An 18,589-nucleotide genomic window follows, 5' to 3' on the forward strand; every position below is an offset into this window, starting at 1 on the left:
TCATTGCCAGTGTGGCTATACTGAGGTTCTGATGGCATGGTGGCCACTAATGCGCATACAAGGCGTGAATCCTGATGAAAGCTAGTTGGCTCGCAAGGTATGCTAGACCTCGCAAGGTTCAATGGTTAAGCTTTTATTTGTGTTATCTCTAGATTTCGCGAATCACTTCTTTGCCGTAAATTTAGAATTCATCACGAATCGAAATAGTCTGCCGTGATAAAGTTTTACGTTCAGACGTTCGCATGTACCTTTATCTAATACTTACTAGCAGGGACAACGTGATATGCGCAGGGTTCCTTTTGGGTACCAATCTGATTACTAGCCCAACAGTATAGCGTGCCGTATGAGTTGGCGTATCTCGGCCTATACGTGACAACCGATTTAGTTCCGTTGAAATTAAACGTCTTCACATCGAACAGTTCGACGGAGTTGTTGAGCGCCCATTTGAAGTCTGTCGGCGGAGGGTCAGATTCAACCTGTGTTGTTTTGGCGGAAACAGAAATAATTAGCGTTGCTCTGCTAAATACCCAAACAATTAGTGCGCTATAACTACCATCACTATTAATTGTCTATATCACTTGTTGCATCCTGCCAGCGTTCTCTGTCGTTTTCCCCTACCGCAGGCCATCCAGCCTAGCCTCTGCGAAGCAATAGCCGTGAATCTTTTATGAAGACAAGCAGTAAGACCATTATCCTCTTCTCTAAATCCCAGCAAAAGTATCAATAACAACAAAATCTAACAAACCGCAGTCCAGTAGCTGTGGCAGGGTAATGTCCTGATCAAGGTTCTATTCGCGCTGTTACTAAGAAGCAGCGACTGTCCCCTCACGCCTTATTGTAAGCTCGCCCATACGCTTTGGGTATTGCGAAAACTATTGTAAGTGAATTACTAAAAATGGGAATTAAACAATGTCAGAGAATAGGTTAAGTCAGACTATGCAGTTTACTTCTCTCGGGATCGTTAGAGGAAAAGGATTGCCCAACGAGCCGCTATTAGCTCTACGGATATAGTTATTGGCAAGATATAAAAAAAAGAATAATATTAAAGCGAATCTGGGCGAAAATAGTAATCGACGATAACTGCTTTTCTATACTAAACGGTAACGTTGTAGTACAGCGTAACAAAAAGACTGTATTGGGAATAGCTTCACGGGCCATTGAGCATTACATTTACATTATACTTACGTGGCACGGTATTTCGGCGTCTTCGTCCCTGGCGACGCCGTAGATGAGGTTCTGCTTTTTCCTGCAGACGGGGGCATAATGAATACGCAGCAAGATCTTGTCGCTTTCGGCTTCGCCCTCGGAGTTCGATGCCACACACTGATAATGGCCCCGGCTTTCGCGGCGAACCTTTTGCAGGACCAGTGACTGGTTCGTAATTATGATACCTATCGCGGTGGCAGCGACATTCATTGTAGTTTTAGCAGTAGTAACACCAACAAAAACAACAAACGAAAACACATAAAGCGCCACGATCAGGACAGTTCTTGTTGAAAACATAGCACCGACAACAATTTCATAGTGAAGTTAAAAGTGGTTGTACGAATATGCATTATCAAGATCGGCACGAGGGAGCGCGCTCTATATATCAAGACCGGGGAACGGTAACTGATTTCTTCAGTAAAAGCGACAAACGTGAATGGCAACAGGAGGCTGAGATCCAACGGGGACTGTTATTAGTAATTGGATCGAGCCTTGCTTTGCGCGTGGCTTGGTTCCGCATCGAATCCGGGAAAAGGTAATCGATATTATCGCCTTCCTTTATCGTCTCACCATTGTCCTATTCCGGCGAAAAGAACGAAAGGGAAACACTATTCAAGTTGTCCTCCTTTTACCCGCACTCCAGAAGAGTGCGCTCTTATGTTCATCTCTTACTGCGTACACCATGTAAATAATTCTGTTATCACTGGCTGCTTTTCAAAGATCAGGGAAAATGTAGGGCAAAATTACTTGTGTAAAAAATGACCGTTGACAACCGAAAGTTAGCGAACGTACTGGAATAAGTTAATTTATGTTAGACGAGCGTATACGCATAGAACGCTGTTAACATCTACCACATCTAGCAACTCATAAATTAGTCTTTTTAAGCGCAACTATGATTTACACTATTGATAAAATCAGTGAACAAAGAACAACAGAGGTAAACGCCTGTATTTATGTAAATCGCTGTGTCGGAAAAAATACAACAACGAGCGTTTCGTTAGGGATTCCCTTCGGTTGGTCTTTTTACCCTGGTGTTTGTCAGGATATAACGGCTGACCCTCGAACTTCCAACCGATCTCGGTGACGGGAGGGTTGGCTCGTATCTTGCATTCGAAATATACATCGCCCCCTTCGTGCACGGACGGATGCTTCATGTTGGCACCGATCGACACGTCCAATTGAGGGACATCTGAAAGAGACAAAGTTGCACAAGCGAGACTGTCAGCGATAGACGGGGTCCGCAGTAGTAGCCGTCCCATCAGCTAGACAGTGAAATAGTGTGCCACAGATAAGGCAAGGGTGATGCGAGTAAGAGAGAGCGAGAGAGAAAGGAAGGGAGATAGCTAGAGAGAAAACGCAGTGGACAACACAGGGGCAGATCCACACAAACATTAGCCATCTATCTTGCTACCTACCCTGTAAACTGACTTCTTTTAGAGATAGTACCGGTCATGTCGAGCTACTCTGCACTCGAAAAGCCTAGGCCTAGGGAATCCCTGAAGAGTAGACAAACCCAGTTTTCCCGATACCAACTCCGGAACCGTTCGAGCTTCGAACCCTGGGTTTTAACCCTCAAACAGGCGTCCCTTTCCTGCACTATCGCGTCTCTGCAAGTGAGGCGTCAGAGACTAACTAACTCCGCAGCTCCGGACATACCACCCAACATACATCCACAAACTTTGGGTTATGTGACAAAGTTCCGACCCGCCCAGCGGGTTCCAGTAGACTGAAAGCGTCCGACTACCTCATGCTGGCAATTCGCTGCCATCAAAGAGTTAGATCCTCGTTTGGCTAGTCCAGCGTTCACTACAGCTCTCCCGTGTCTGTCCAGCGCCAAACATTTCGACCGACCTACCGACCGCTTGACCAATGACCATCACCGCACTACAGCGAACGAAACCCGTTTGCAAACACCACGAGGAAAGTTTCTCATAGGCTTTACTCCCTATTTTTAACAGGCCATGCTTAGATCACTTGGCATGAGCGGCTAACACATTGCGTAGAGAAGAACGTGTTGAGGAGAACCGAAGCAATGAAAGAAAAGCCTACGGGTTCAATAAAAGGTCAATCAATTTAATGTCGAATTTTCGAGAGGCACAAATATGCTTTGAACAGCATCATTGTTGTCGTCAGTACCATAATAATTGAATAAGTTCTAACCTAATATAAGTATGTAATGAGTCTAGCGAATAATTTCCAGAATTGCAACATATAAGTGACCATCTAATACGTACTGTGCACTGTACTTGGATAATTAATAAGCCACAATAGCCAACCTATTCCCATAGTGATAAGCACAATTTGCCCGCCTGTGTATACTGTTGTGCAAGCGTATTCTCAGTGCTGAATATCGTTAACTTAGAATAGAATGGTGATATGACCTGCGAGCTTCGTCCCGTGCCTTCTTACCGTTGGTTTAACTAATGTGACCCATTGATATCACACTCAGCTCCCATAGCCCTGCTCCAATTTGACGTATAGCCTCATCGCAGCTGCCCTAACTCTAAGAATCCCGTTGCCATATAGCAGCGACCCCGTTCAGACACATTTTTCGAACGTTGCACCTCGCACTCGTTTGTGCGTTCTTTGTACGTTTCGGAAACCAGAAAGATTTCTAATACAAACATACTAAAAACACTTAACGACTGCGGAACAAACCGGTCGACAATACTTTGAATGGCTCAAAATTGGCAAAATACTATTTTTTGAAAAAAAAAAAAATATATATATATATATATATTCAATTAATCATTAAAGCTTCGCGCACAGTCTACCCGAGGATAGAACTGTGTTTGCTTACAAAAGGCTCCACCAGAGCGGTCGCTACAATTTTTCTCGATTAGACAAATACAGACAGACGCACACATACCGATTTGCGGCTGATATTCGTATTATAATAGATAGATGAATAATTCTGTCGGAGATGCTATATAGCCATTAGGTCACGCTATCACCCAGTCAGTGAGCCTTTGTAATAGCAAACTGTTATACTTCCCTGCAAGCCGGTTGCCCGGCAGACCCTAAAATGCTAGAAGGCTTATCCGGTTCGAGCATTTTACCATCTTTGTTATACATGGCAGCTGGATCATTAAGCAGGGCATTTATGTGCCCTACCCTAATCAATTTCCAAGTCACCTATTTTAGGAGAGCGCTGACTTGACGGGAGGAGCGTTTGCAGCCAGCGTCGTCCTTGTCCTTGCCAATCTAATAATCTCATCACATCGTTTGAATAGCGCCTGGATGGCAAGGTCTGCTTTACGACGAGTTCGTAATATCTGAGAACCTGTTAATGTGGATAAGTTACGGACGTCTACACGTCATATCTATTAACTATTATACTATAATATCATCTGTACTCGAAATCTTCGACTGAGTAAATTTGTTCTGTAATCTATTCTAAATAATCAAACTCCTATTAATGCTCGACCAAACACATTCTAACCAGGGCATAGCTAAGTAATTGACCGAAGCATCTTATAGCGTCTCAATGGTCGAGCATTAATAAAACTCGGCTCTATAGATGTAGTGGTTTGCGTATCAATGGACAGAGACGAATCTCATTCATATTTTTTTACACCTTGGCAAGGATGCCATGCAGTCTAATATCTTTCCTCTTGAGGGAATACGTCCTCAAGTATCAGCTATGTATAAGGTACGCTTAGCTGATACGTGGATTTCATTGTTCGACCTTACGAAATTATTATTATTAGCCAAACGGAGCCTACAGTTAACTAGATTCGTTTATACCTATCCATATCTTCAAATCCGTGAATGAACGCGACATCTAACGTAAAGATTAACGTAGCCCGATTGCAAACTTGTTATCAGAGTCAGTAACAAACTATTACCGAGGTAAAATCATCGGAGCTAAGACTTCATGTAATTCCGCATACTAAGCAAACGCAAGCCGTATCATGGACGAGTTTGCTAGGCCATGCTTCCATCTTATGGTAACTAAAGGCAGGTATCTTTTGTTCGATATATATATATATATATATATATATAGAGGAAAGTCATTGAACATAATGTACTTACAATGGATGTTTAAGGTCCAGCCATCCTCGAGACTGGAGTCCGAGAGCAGGGGGTTATCCGCACGGCACGACAAGAACTTCCCGTTGTCGTGGATGCTCGGCAAGAACGCCACTGTATTCGATGTGTAGTTGTCGACTGTAAATATAGAATGCATACGTTTGTATATTTAGGTCAAGCCATATTTAATGGTGAGATGTAAGTTATGAATAATATTAGGAATTAGAACGAAGTTTATCCGGTTCCCATTCTACAGGACAAAGTGCTAATTTTTTTTCGGGTAACTAGGATTTGATGAGTGACAAGACGCTAACAATGGCATATTGTACGACCTAGGCCCGCATTGTAGAATGCAGTTGGCTCGAACAAAGCTAATAGTTGATGTTGGAAACCGCCATGAGAAACGATATTCCTGTAGACCTTACGATTAGTTTTCCCATCTGGTGCATGCAACAAACAGGAGAGCACGTTAACTGGGGACTCTGGGAAGGTCTCAGAGAACATTGATGATGCGTGCGTTAGACCTGTTAATTTTAATTAAGTTCAAATAAAAGGCTGTGTCGAATAGGAGCCGCTACCACGCGTTAAGTCTTTAGCCACGCGAACACAAAGCTTAATTTTACTCAGAGAAACAATTGGTCCATCGTTTCAACAAATTCAATGTCCCATAACGCTTACAAAATTTCTTCAAATCTCACCAAATAGTAGGTTTTAATGCTTCTTAATATTTGTTGAAATCACTTATACAGCGATCTGGGCACCACCGAGCGTCTGCAGGGCGGGGGCAGCTTGCCGTTGAAAAGGACGAGATTGTTACCGGCTCCCACCCCTTATTGAAATTTGAGTCGATCTATAGGGAAAGATGTAAGCGTCCCACTATCCGGCCAATAATTAATTAAATGGAAATTAATCAGCAACAACAGCAAGACCAATATTCACATCAATTTTTCTGCTAGTTCAGCAGAGTCAGGCCCTCATCCACACGCAGCCTCTTCTATTGTCAGAGCTACGAATGAAGACAAGTGTTGAAGAGCAGCTTGGTTCAGGTGACTAGCTGGCATCGTTCCCAACACGTTACTACAGTGACCATGGCCAACAGATATCTCGGCTATCAATGATTTAAATTTCAGCGTTGCCAGAGTATAACTAAATACGTAAGAAGGACCAAAGCGAATGAAACGATATAGGTGCCCTGCCTTCTCGTGGATTCATTAGGGAGAAGCCAGATTAGTTCAGCAGGACACCCTGGCGATCTTTGAAACAATGTCGAAAGATAATTCCGAGGACTTATCCATATCAAAGGATAGTTGAGAATCAACTCGGGGTTTGGGCTGGCCGCTGCGGATTTTTATTATATTTTGTGTAATATCATTAGATGAGTGAAGGGTGCCTGGCTGTTCCACCACTTGACGTTATTTCCTAGCTACCTACGCTGATACGGGTGAAAGCCGACAGGACACCAACTTGCTATGATACTATAAGCCGACGTCTAGAAACGTTTCAGGGTAATACAATAGATCTAGCCATGTACAGCTATCGTATGGCGTAGTTGCATAATTGCGCGTAGATACCGCATTAACAAATACATGTACTATATACTGAAGAAGAGCTGAATCGGACTATATGCAGTCCGGTAGATGGATTTTTTAGAGTTAGACACTAAATAGCTGGTTATTTCTATGCCCCTGTATAAATCGTTAGCCGTCCTCCTTGGACGTTATGCTAATATTATAGAAAAATTTTATAGCAATATTGTGAAACATGGTTAGACTTAATTAATCAAATTTTTGCAGATGTTTCAGCTCGAAGCGTAAAATATGCCCGTGAGAAATTACTACACGTATGAACATCTAGAGAGATGACAAAAACGGGAACTCAACGATGTGCGAACCGAAGGCACATACCTAGCACGGATTTCGGCTAGTATCAATAAAACATATGTACCTTGTATTCATATACGTACCGTCAGAGACGTTTTCGCGAAGGACGCTGAGCCTTCGTTGACCAATCCACCAGGTTAGTTGGGGTGGCGGTCGGCCTCCTGTAGAGCGGCATGTGACCTCTGTCTCTTGGCCCGCCGATAGAGGTCGCTTCATGGTGCTGATTCGTACATCGAGTGGACGCACTGCAGCGCGAACAAAAAAAAAAAAAAAAAAAAAAAAACTCATTGTTGAAAGCATTATTAATAAAAATGGTCACTGGTACTTTACATTGACATTTTCCAAGCGCTTTAGTCTTATCGAATTTAATAAGCGTTTCAAATTAGTCCGCTGTAGATAACAATCACTTCGTCATCAAAGCAAGCAGTAGAAGAGGTAATTAATGCAGTGAACACCATTATCAGCAAGAGATTGTGATACATCCGAGTTGATTCAGTCTAAATCACCACGATATTGGTAAAGTATAAGAACGAGGTTATGATTTCTACGGAAGGTGGCCCCGTGTGTCGGATAACATTTTTGATTGTGTGTGACTGGCGACCCAATCTAGCTCTATTTAGGTCACTGTAAATGCGCATTAACCCATACGGCTTTACCAACTGTGCGCTCATCCTACTCGATCACATTATAAATGGCTGTAGTGATCGAAAAACCGAATCAGTCTCTTCCCCTGATCCACTCAGCAAACCCGACCGCATATAGATTAAATTATCGTCTGGCAGTGTGCCCTTCACATCATGCAGCTACATCTTTACATAGACATGAGAGGCAGTACCCATATTTAACTATGGGGAAAAATTCTGACGACCCATTGTGGAAACTGCGCATTGTACATTACTTCTACGCGAGTAATTCATTTTCCGTCAGTCGGCTGCGGCGGATTATGGATAACTTCCAGGAGGTTGATAACTCTATTTTTCTAAGTTGTCTCATAAGGTTTAACGTGTAACATATATTGCGTCTGTGACTGACGTTGCAAGAAGACTCGCATATGTATTACGTAGACGTGGACTAGCTAAGTTTCACATTGTTACCGACTTCCTGCCAGCGCTAGTATTACCGCCGCAACCGTCATGGCGCGGATGGATTGCGACGGATATAACGAAGCTTCGTTGCCCACTACTGCCGCCGCTGCACCAGAAATGTAGACAACGAAGTGTTTTTTGTACGTCAATGACTACACACTGTCTCTAGCACAAACGATAAGGTATGAATCCGGTAGAAAGGATAGAAGCTTCTGAGTGATTGTGGCGAGCAGGAGCTGAATGGCAGCTATTTACCGGGAGGAGTTGAAGCGGCGGCTTTCGCAGTTCCACTAGACATACGATCCGTTTATTCGTCCCTATATTTACGCTTACACGCTTACGATGCCCTTTTCACACAGATCAGGCAGAAATAACGGAAAAGGCAGACAGATATAAATGCAGGTAGCAGGTGGCTCATGTACGAAGCTGCCGCCGTTGCATTTGGTTTCCGCTGCTGTCTTTTTTGCGTAGACGAACGAAAAGGAAAGGGTGTACGACTTCTCTCCTAGTACTTCCTCCGCGGCGTAACAGCCGTGGAGAAGGGGACACTATCCCTTTGCAGTCCAATTAACATAAATTACACTTTATTACCACTGTCACCCTAGCTGTAGCTATGTAAAGTTAAATGCCATGGTTCGGCGACTAGCCACATCGCGTCCGCCGTCCAAGGCCTGAGCTGACCGGTATCACGTCGTCTACCTAGAGAGAGAGAGAGACAGAGAGAATGAAAGAGATGGAACACTGCGTGTCGCTGCCGCGTATGCTGCTACTCTTGTACGGATGTTGTTGTTTTTGTCACGTAACAAGTAATCGAGGTCAGTACATTTCTCTCTCTTTGTCTTTCTTTCTCTCCCTTGCTCGCTTTCTACCTCTCGATAAGCTAAGGGCGGCTTGGTAGTGATACTGACGGCGCCGGAAAACTCGAGGCAGCCTCTAAGTCCAACGACTCAAGCTTAGGATGGTAAGGTCATACTGTGTCTGTGTACGTTTGTCGCTGTTTTTTCTCGTAAGCTGGCAGAAATTACCGGGGACGTATCGAGCCGATAAAGCGACTTTTGTGTTTCATTTGTTAGACAAACGCGCGCCTTCCCATTGTATAATCACAAACACTTAGTAGCAGCTCGTGCTCTGCCGGCAGATAGATATTCTCACAAATAGTGAAGATCGGTAGTCAAGAGTTGATGAGTCGACTGTTGTTCGTTTTTCCGCTTGGACGGTTTTGTTGCGGGCCATTAGAGAGCTTCATAAGAACATGAAGTCGCGAGCAATAAAAGCACCAAAACAGCAGCGGGAAAGAGGGGTGAGTGAGTTTCTATCCAGCAAAGATGGCATTGCAATGGGTTGCGGTTCCAGTTCATATGTAACACTGAATAATTGCAGTGGCGTATTGCACAGTCTACGAGGCCATGGAGTATTATTGAATTCCGTAGGTGCTCGCAGACACTCAAACGCGGTAGCCACTCTAAAAATCAATTGTCTACGCTGGTTAGAATATATTTGATAAATTTATGTGGTTCATTTATGGCCACGTATGTTGTTTCAGCGCTAGTTTACCAGGACAGTAGTTGATATTAAAGCAGTTCATACCGGTTTTTATATGTCGAGTTATTAAATTTTGCAGCCATCAAATAATGTACACGAGACAATTCTCGATACAAAAGTACATTCAGGAACTGAAGCGTCCTCCGAAGTAGTGATAAAGCGGCACCTAACGAAGGCTTGCTAATATAGCACAGAAGAGGCATAGATATATAGCATTTGGTAATAAGGCTGGATCTAAACGAGTTGGTCCGTTTAAGCGCAATCAAGTATCTGGCTAGAAAAACCATAGCGGCTGGATAACTTGGCGTTACTTTGAACCCACCACAGTGAAGTGTACTATAACCGCTCTATAGGGCTGTGCTATCCCCAGCCTCGCTGTTTCTAATACTCTTTTTGGCCCTCGTTCTTTTATTGACACGATACACCTTTGAACCTTACAGGCCTTTACGAATCTAGTATTAGCAGTTCCATCATGTGAGATACTACTAGGGAACGATACGGCCTACTCAACAACAACTGCCACTACCCGAGTCGTTCGTGCTTCGGCTCGTTCGCGTTTGACGTCCGCATCTCGTTTGACCTTCGACCTCTTTTGCGTTCTCATACGACGAGATCACGTAACGGACTTCGCCTGAACGTATTTTATCCACTGCTACTGCTATCAGTATAATGCCCGACCATGGTGAAGATTGGTATACCTATGGTTTTAGGGCCTGCTCAGACTGTGCTGCTTTTGGTACGGGCTACATACGAGGAGGTAGCCAACGACGAAAAGTCTATAGACAGACGTTGGCGATGAGGAGAACGAATGCTACTAGGCTACAAGCAGGTAAGATCAGGGGCGTTATTGTTGACGTGACGTCAGGAAGGCTATGCTCATGACTTCAGGCACCTACCTTTTTCTCTTAAATATCGCTCTATGTGTTTGCCTCTAGTTTATTCGATCTTGGTCTTCCTTTATACATTCAAACTTCACTGCATTCAACTTGCTGTTAGAATCTTCATAGATAATAAAATGATCTTTGAAGCATTGACTTGGAGGAGAGTTAATCCTGACATCACACACCCACATATACGTATGTGTCTCTATTCAAGACATACGAATCTCACAAATTTATGTTTATGCATATATGAAACTTGCATTTCTAGTCATGATTAAAGATCATTTTCTCGAAATACTGAAGGTTGCAGAGAGAATGGTTAAATTTATTATGAAATAAACAATAAGAAGCATTTTCAAAGACGGAGTTAAAGTAAGAGCACGACGACAAGGATCTTGTTGAGCTGAGAACAGCCTAGACGTTTATATTAAATATCTATGCCGATTTCCATAGGTGCGACGATTCTAAAGGGAATTTCAAGGAGGTTTCAAGATAAGGCGGCACACGGCTGCTTAGGTAACACAACGAATGCGACATAAGCCTTTGCTAATGGAAATACCTGTTCATTTTAAATGCGCTAAAATCGACATGTCCATAAGCCGCGCACTCGTTAAACACTCGCATACAAGTGCAGGTTTTATTAGGGAAACGGCCTAATCCGATTCAACAAGCTTAGGTGAAATTCGCACGCGCCAGCATCAATGTTGAACGCAGTATCCTCTAACCCTCATTCACTGTCCACTGACGTGTAGTGTTAGCATAATTGCAGCTTTTCCTTCGGCTACCCCCGACTCTATTCCTGACTTAGTCTGCTATAAGTCACCTCTGCTCTTATGGCTAACTGCGGGTCCTCAACTCCTACCCACAAACGGCGTTTCGCTGGGTACAGTCTGAATCGACGCTGTCGATAGACAGACACAGCGATGGGTTAGTAGTCGGTTGCGTACAGCCGTAATCATTTGGCTAAATGGAAAACAGGGTCCATAGAGTGGAAAGAAAGGCTGCCGTTTGCCCCCCGTAGCCGCTTTCAGTCATTTACTCAGCCCCAAAAAAAAGAAGCAGAAGAGAGATAACAACTTTCCCTTCTTATCCAAGATAAATAATAATGACAGATGGTCGCTAGCATCAGCATGATGAGGTAGGCTGCTTGCTGCCGTGTTAGTAGTCCCGCGAGTTGACAAACGGCCAGGAACATATCCGAGATCGTTGAAAGATTGAGAACTATTTGGCTGGTAAATCCAAATCGAACCTATTGCTTGAAAACAAACACCGTCCGTCACAAGTGGCGACACGTAGTGATTCATTAGCAGAAATACAATGGGCTATTTCGCAAAAGACCATATCGGCCTTTTATGGCCTTCTCAACTATATTCATAGAAGAGAAATAGCAGGGTCGTATATGCAAAGCAGAGCTAATATCTGCTATATGGGCAAGGTGCAATATATATCCTATATTCACGGCCATTCCTGGGCAGCGGTCAGAATGTCCTTTTTTATTGATGGCACTGAGTGGTATCGATAAAGCGCAGCAGTCTAGCTTTATACAGTAGTGTTACGTCAACAGAAGGATTGAAAGGGTAAGTGCCCATACGAATTTTGACCCATGTTGTCGATAAATAATCAGGTCGACACCGTTCACTTCGTAAAATTGACGAGAGTGAACTACTAGTAGTGCTATACCATATAGCTCATGTAGACTAGAAATGCTATCGCTGTTAGTCTAGTTTGAACATGAAAAAACCGTCTGTCTTATGAGACATGGAAACAACGTCTATCCCAGTTCGGTCCTTCGAGCTGCTTGCCGCTAATCATCCATAAGATATTCATTCATTCATTCATTCATTCAACGGTGCTGCCCTGTGCATGATAATATGGCATAGGAATCTCTGGCTGTTGACGTTTTTGCCTAGTCTAACGCCCAGCTGAATCGCTATATGTGCACGTTTAATTTACAATGGAGTCTTCACCACAGTGGCAAAAAGACTAGCAGCAGGGGCAGTTCTACCATAATGATACGCATCCCTAGTGGTTCTTCATGCAACGTGCGTGACGGAAGGCTAGAACCGTGTATGTGTATCGTCACTATTTTTTTATTTAAAGGTCAATACTTGTTGCATGGTCACTGTCAAAATTATGCGTGTGCCCTATTGGTCCACATGAAGTTATTGGCGTACTTTGCTAACTAGGTAGATTAAGTCACAGTCGGCGAAGCTCGATAAAAGTTAGATAGAAATTTACGCGGTGTCGTGCTATAATTATGCACGGAATCTCGAAGCACACCGTGAACTGTAAGGGCATACATGAATGATTCGAATGTTGAGCTTGCTGCACGGTTTCGAAAGTTGACTAGAATCTCTCTCTATCTATCAAAGAAGGTACACCTAAGTTCTAGGCGTACCGCAAAAAAATGATTCCACGAATCTACGCAATTAGTTGTCATCGCAAGCAATTTGTACTCTTCCGACCATTAGAATCTGATGAGTACTCGAAGATGAAATAGCGCACAAGATATATACACTGTCGTCTACCGTTTTGCTTTATGAAAAGTAGAAAAATACGCAGGTTGGCAATAGTATAACTTTACAATACTCACGGTTCATGTCAATGATGACGCTAGCGGTGCGCTGTGTATTGGGATTGGACATGTTGGTGTTCTCGGCTTGGCACGTTAGTGCCGTTTTGAGATCGTGCCGCTGTAGACGTTTGATGACGAGCTCGTTGCTTACAAGTCGGTGGTCGTGACTCTTGTCTGAATCATCTAGGAGCTCCTCCCCACGCCACCACGTTACGCGGGGACGTGGTTTAGCTGAAACAAGCCAATAATGATTATACGATAAAGCAACTAAAATACGTTTATTCGCATTTGAATATCACAATGTTTACTGAATAAATTTTGGCAATAGAGACAAAGTTCCCGCGTATATAGAATAAGGCAAAGATATGATAGTTTTTCCGCTTTATTGAGTATTATTGTACTCTCTGTTGTGTCAACGATACGCTCTATTTTATTTGACTAAAAACAAACTTTACAGAGCAGAAGATGTGTGGTGCGTTTATAGCAATTCGGAAGCTGTAGATAAACCCGGTTCAATTTGCAGATGACCGACAAATTGCCTGAGAAGAGAAAGCTTGCATCGTTATCGCGCCTCTACTTAATTCAGGAAAGTTCATCATCGGCATTCGACCATAATTAGCTTCTTTTTTGCTTCGCTTGACCATCTTGTCATACTGCATTTAATACAATGCAGCTAAAGATTGAATTTAGTTCATAGAGGTTGCGGCCCTTGTTAGATCTTCAGCTAGTCATTGTGAGCCAAAACTGTTCATTCGCAACGATATACAGACTTTATATATATATATATATATATATATATATATATATATGCACGCTGCTCGTCGTCGAAACTAGAGGGACGTAACATAACAGCAAAAACGGCAACATCGTCCATACAAGTGGTTCTAACAAAATATTGCCTACAGCGTAATATAATAGTAGATACACTAGAAGTCTCATATAGATAGGATCGAAGTAAAAGACGTAGAAAATAAATGCATTTGGAAAAAGGGAACGATAGAAGCTTTCTGAACAGAAACGCTGTAAACAGAAGGGGTGGAGGTATCAGGCAGTAGTTAGAAACTCGATGTACCGCCTCCTCTCGTCTTGCTGAAACGGTTAATGACGAAACACTATTGCTTATAAATAGGATCTGCGCGGTATCAGAACCTGTTTTTATTGCTATGATAGTGCAATGTGAAGAGCCTGCGTCGAAGAAGGCCAAACGATATCCTTGCACATTTCATGCCATTAGAGCCTTTGAATTAGCTGGCTAACTAAGGAGTAAAATATTTGCCGTCTGTCGTTGGTGCGCCATCGATGTTTGGTCGGATTTAGCAGGTTTAGGATAGGCGAACATTGCTACACTAAGCCAAAACGCGGGCAAGGTAGTTCACACCACCTGTTACGGTATGATATCTTTAGCGATTGAGGGTCGTTTACACAGCATTGGGTTAGACGCTAGAACGGAATGCGACGATTCAGCCCACTCTAAACATCTTCTAGTTATATGTGCTGTTATCCAAGCACTACCATTAAATTTGCTTTACATCTATCGACCTTCTACGATACTAGATAAAACATTCGATCGTTCGGCCTCTCCATAAAGCAGCTAATCATGTGCGTATTTTCACAGCTTTTTACGCTTACTGTGTACACTATTTGTGTCCCTCGCGTAGGAAGCTGACGTTACGGTATGTGTATATTTGACGCATGTCGAAATATCGATGTGGACCCGATACGACATATCGGAATGAGGGAGCCCACCAAGTAACAGAAAAAAACTGGCTTAAACTTTATAAGTTGATAGAACAGCTGCTATCGACCCGTTCGATCGGATCTCATTGCGAAAAATTCAAAGGAGATCCTGAGAATAGACTGAAACTAAATCAGAGACCAGACTATTAACCTACAAAAACGCCGACTGAAATGTTATATGGCTCCTTATATATAATCTACATAAGCTACGATTGTCTGGGGTAAGTACAGGCTGCGTGTTTTCATAACGATCTGTATATTTGGCACAAATGTTTATCGTACGACAGAAAGGCTGTGATAGATCTTCTGTAGATATAATAGATAGAACTTCTAAACAAGTGAATGAGTCTTACCGTCGGTTGCCTCGCAAATGAGTACTAGATGGGATCCCTCGTCGTAGGGTCCGATGACGCCGCTCAGAATCTTTCCTTCCGTATTTCTGATACGGACGTCTCTCGCAGGTACTGCAATATGAATGAAAAAAGATCGCTCATTATAACAATTCCCATTGTATTGCATCGCATTGACTGTTTTATTGTCTGCCTGAACTGTATTGAAAATGAACATGTAGAAGATGTATGAAGTGCAGGAATACGCATTTCTTTCTTTCTTTGAAGAACAGCTTTCGCTAGAAGTGTAGATTCGTTAGAGAATTTTCCCGTAGCTGTGCGCCACGCATCTTTCATTATTTTCCATTATATTGAAAAATTACACCTCGGCGATCTATGACATTTCCTAATGGATTAGCTCATCTATTAGGGGGTAATCACCTCATACGTTCTTGGTCAGAACGTTGTCTTGCTTGTATTTATGCTTAAGTTAATTTACGTCAAGTCGCCTACACAAAAATTATCGATATTGTCTTGGCGTAGAAGGACAGCCACCACAAGTCACGTACCAAATGTCTAATAACCCAGTCTAATAACCCTTCCGATATAAAACGGTTGGTTTTTAATAGATTTAAATAATAATTTTTTTTTCGGTCGACAGATTCCTATCGAATGTCTCAGTTCTGCAATTGGGAGAACTGGCTTTACTTCTAGCCCTTTTACTATGGATTTGATCCGCTTTTTACGGTTACAATCCACATCTCTTCCTGATTCTTTTCTATTTAAACCAGTTTATAGATTCTAGAGGGTTAAAAGCAGCTTATTCGGGATTTGTTATCTATGTGGATATTTTCAAGATGCTTAAAAGGCTAGCATACATTAGGCGAAAGGCTGCTTTCGTTCGTTCAAGAGGAGACGTCATTTTTTATTAAAACTTACCAATTCAAGATGTTAGTTTCGATTGCAGTAGGATGTAAATGTAAGTCTGACACCATGCCTGACTGTAATATAACTATATGCCACTATACTCCAAATAAAACTTTCGAAGTAGATGTGACTTCTAGAAGGAAATTTTAAATAGCAATGAAAATGCCCCTGAATTTCAATCGACTGTCTACCGAGTCAAGCAGGAATCGCTGCCATGCTAATTGAAAAATTCTCGATCGCTTCCGTTTATTCTTTCCCCGCCATGTTAGCTAGAAAGAGCATATCAAATATCTATTAAAGCTTCGAAAAAGCAGATTATGGTTACGGTCACACCACGCTAATCAGGCATTTTCCCAGTAATTGACGCGTGACGGAAGACAACAGGAGTGGCTACCAGCTATTGCTTCCATTCACTTCAAGAAACACAATAGTTCTACGACTCACTAGAGAAACCCCGTGGCCCGACACGGGCTTCGATCAGTGTCGCGCTACACGAGCACCATTACGGTGTTTACTGCTGGGCAGAACATTCTCCGTCTATAGAGTGAGCATTACATAGCAGCGCGGAAGCATGCGATGCGAGTGGCCACTTTATTCATCTGGCAGTTCAGACGTTTACTGTCTCCGAACTGAGTCTCCTGTTGCTTGAACATACACACACGTAACTGTATTATATAACAAGGCTCCTGTTACATAATACATCAAGGTATTATATGGTATAGTCGTAATATTCAACAACGATATAGACGCTAATGTAATTTTGCAGTTTCTAATGGAAAGGTTTTTCCTAGGCAAGGTTTGCTCCCCTGGTCGTTCAGTGATCCGCTACAATTCCTAACTACTACATAGCAAATGCTATTAAGTAGAGAAGCAAATGTATACTTCAGTGTAGTCAGTCGTTTGCTCGCTCCACTTACCGACGACGTCTAGGTATACAATTCGATTCTGTGTTCGCTGTCTGCTGTAGTCCACTCTGCAGCGGTATTCGCCAGCGTCCGTCTCTTGAACGGGCTCAATTTTGAGCAGGGGAGGGCGAGCGATCACATCGAAATACGCCCGATTATTGTATTCGGCACTAGGAAATGGACGTGCACGCGATAATGGCAAATCCCGAGCATCCAGCGAGTAGATCGGGATGCCACCCCGTGAGTGAGAGTCTCCGTGATACCAAAGAATCAACGATATGCCTCCACTGCTATCCCCGTCATTGGCATCGCTTCCCCTCTGGGGTGACGGCACTTCGATATCGCATGGCAGATGTGCGCGACCGCCGACGACAGCTCGAACCGTTGTTACCTCTGCAAAGCAAAGAAGAAATGCATAAATAAAAAAAAAACAATATGCCAAATAGTATTTGTTTTTATTACGATAATTATGTCTAGCACGTAAATTATTATGCGCACGTAAATCTGCATATAGAAAGAAGCTGCACGATGCTGAATATACTATATGGCCGAGCATGAACTATCTATTTTTGCTTTTTTTTTCCAACTCAAAATATAATCATCCAAGTCGTCGCGTATATACATGCACATTGTGTAGAAGCGATAAATCTTGATAATGATTAGGTGCTATTTTGCATTTATCTAGGAAACAATGAGATCGGTACAACAATTGGTCTGCGAGTTCAACTGCGTCATATAACTGGGCCAGTTAGATTTTTATAATTAAGAGATCTCGATATAAATTTTATTTTTTACTAAGATGATCCCGTTTGAAGGACTCTCAGTTTTAAGGAAAAAAATCTGTTGCACTTTTTTGCGCTAACATTTTTTGGCTGATTTCTAATTTTTCCTTATCTTTGGGTCATCTGTTTTCCGATAACATTCAAGATGGCGAACTAATAATATTTCCAGGTTTTTTTTTCGCTTTCAAGGTAAAGGCGAAACTTCAAGTTTATAATTACCCGGTGTAAACATATTCTAGCGTTGTCGTTGTATCACATACTGCCTTTTTGCATTGTCTGACTGTCATATTATTCCTCACCGGTAATCCGCCTCTCATGACCAAGAGTACCGTTGTCCTTATTACTTTTTCGCTTGAATAGGCCAACTTTCTTTTAATGACTTGGACTTCACTGGTCGGCGGCTGAATCGACGAAAGGATTCAATGTCAGACTTGTGCACAAACTTGGCAGTCTAACGTCCTGTTCCCTGAAGCAATGCTTTTACTAATAGTCATTGACTGACTAATTGACGTGTATCCATTGTATGGGCGCCGAGTTGGGAGCGGATGACATCTGCACGAAATGTACTGTTTCCTTCGCTGAAGATTGTTTTTTTTTTTTATCAAAAATACGCTGGCATCTCCTCAGTTCATGATTCCTATTTTTTTTTTTATTCTTGCTCATCCAGCTTTATGGCATTATGGACATGCGCGTATTTCTCAACGTTAC

General features: G+C 42.6%; 1 protein-coding gene and 1 long non-coding RNA gene across 5 annotated transcripts in view; one reads left to right on the forward strand and one right to left on the reverse strand.

Moving 5' to 3' along the window:
• Positions 1-18,589, reverse strand: part of LOC111244221 (protein turtle-like) — an 81,158-nt gene that overhangs the window by 12,681 nt on the left and 49,888 nt on the right. The window contains exons 2-9 of the mRNA XM_022791056.2: positions 17,112-17,492; positions 15,292-15,402; positions 13,220-13,432; positions 7,202-7,363; positions 5,242-5,376; positions 2,234-2,395; positions 1,186-1,391; positions 266-476 (exon numbers count right to left, since the gene is read on the reverse strand). Coding sequence (XP_022646791.1) covers positions 266-476; positions 1,186-1,391; positions 2,234-2,395; positions 5,242-5,376; positions 7,202-7,363; positions 13,220-13,432; positions 15,292-15,402; positions 17,112-17,492 — 1,581 coding nt within the window. The remainder of the gene's footprint in view (positions 1-265; positions 477-1,185; positions 1,392-2,233; positions 2,396-5,241; positions 5,377-7,201; positions 7,364-13,219; positions 13,433-15,291; positions 15,403-17,111; positions 17,493-18,589) is intronic.
• Positions 8,810-18,589, forward strand: part of LOC147757554 (uncharacterized) — a 32,388-nt gene continuing 22,608 nt past the window's right edge. Inside the window, exons 1-3 of one of the 4 annotated variants that reach the window (XR_015320648.1) lie at positions 8,810-9,503; positions 10,186-10,574; positions 13,725-17,511. This is a non-coding gene — a long non-coding RNA (uncharacterized LOC147757554). Of the gene's footprint in view, positions 9,504-10,185; positions 10,575-13,724; positions 17,512-18,589 lie in introns of those variants that run through there. The other 3 variants (XR_015320649.1, XR_015320650.1, XR_015320647.1) reach the window with 3 other exon arrangements.

Source organism: Varroa destructor, unplaced genomic scaffold (assembly GCF_002443255.2).
Source record: "Varroa destructor unplaced genomic scaffold, Vdes_3.0 BEIS01000002.1, whole genome shotgun sequence".
Classification (NCBI taxonomy): domain Eukaryota; kingdom Metazoa; phylum Arthropoda; class Arachnida; order Mesostigmata; family Varroidae; genus Varroa; species Varroa destructor.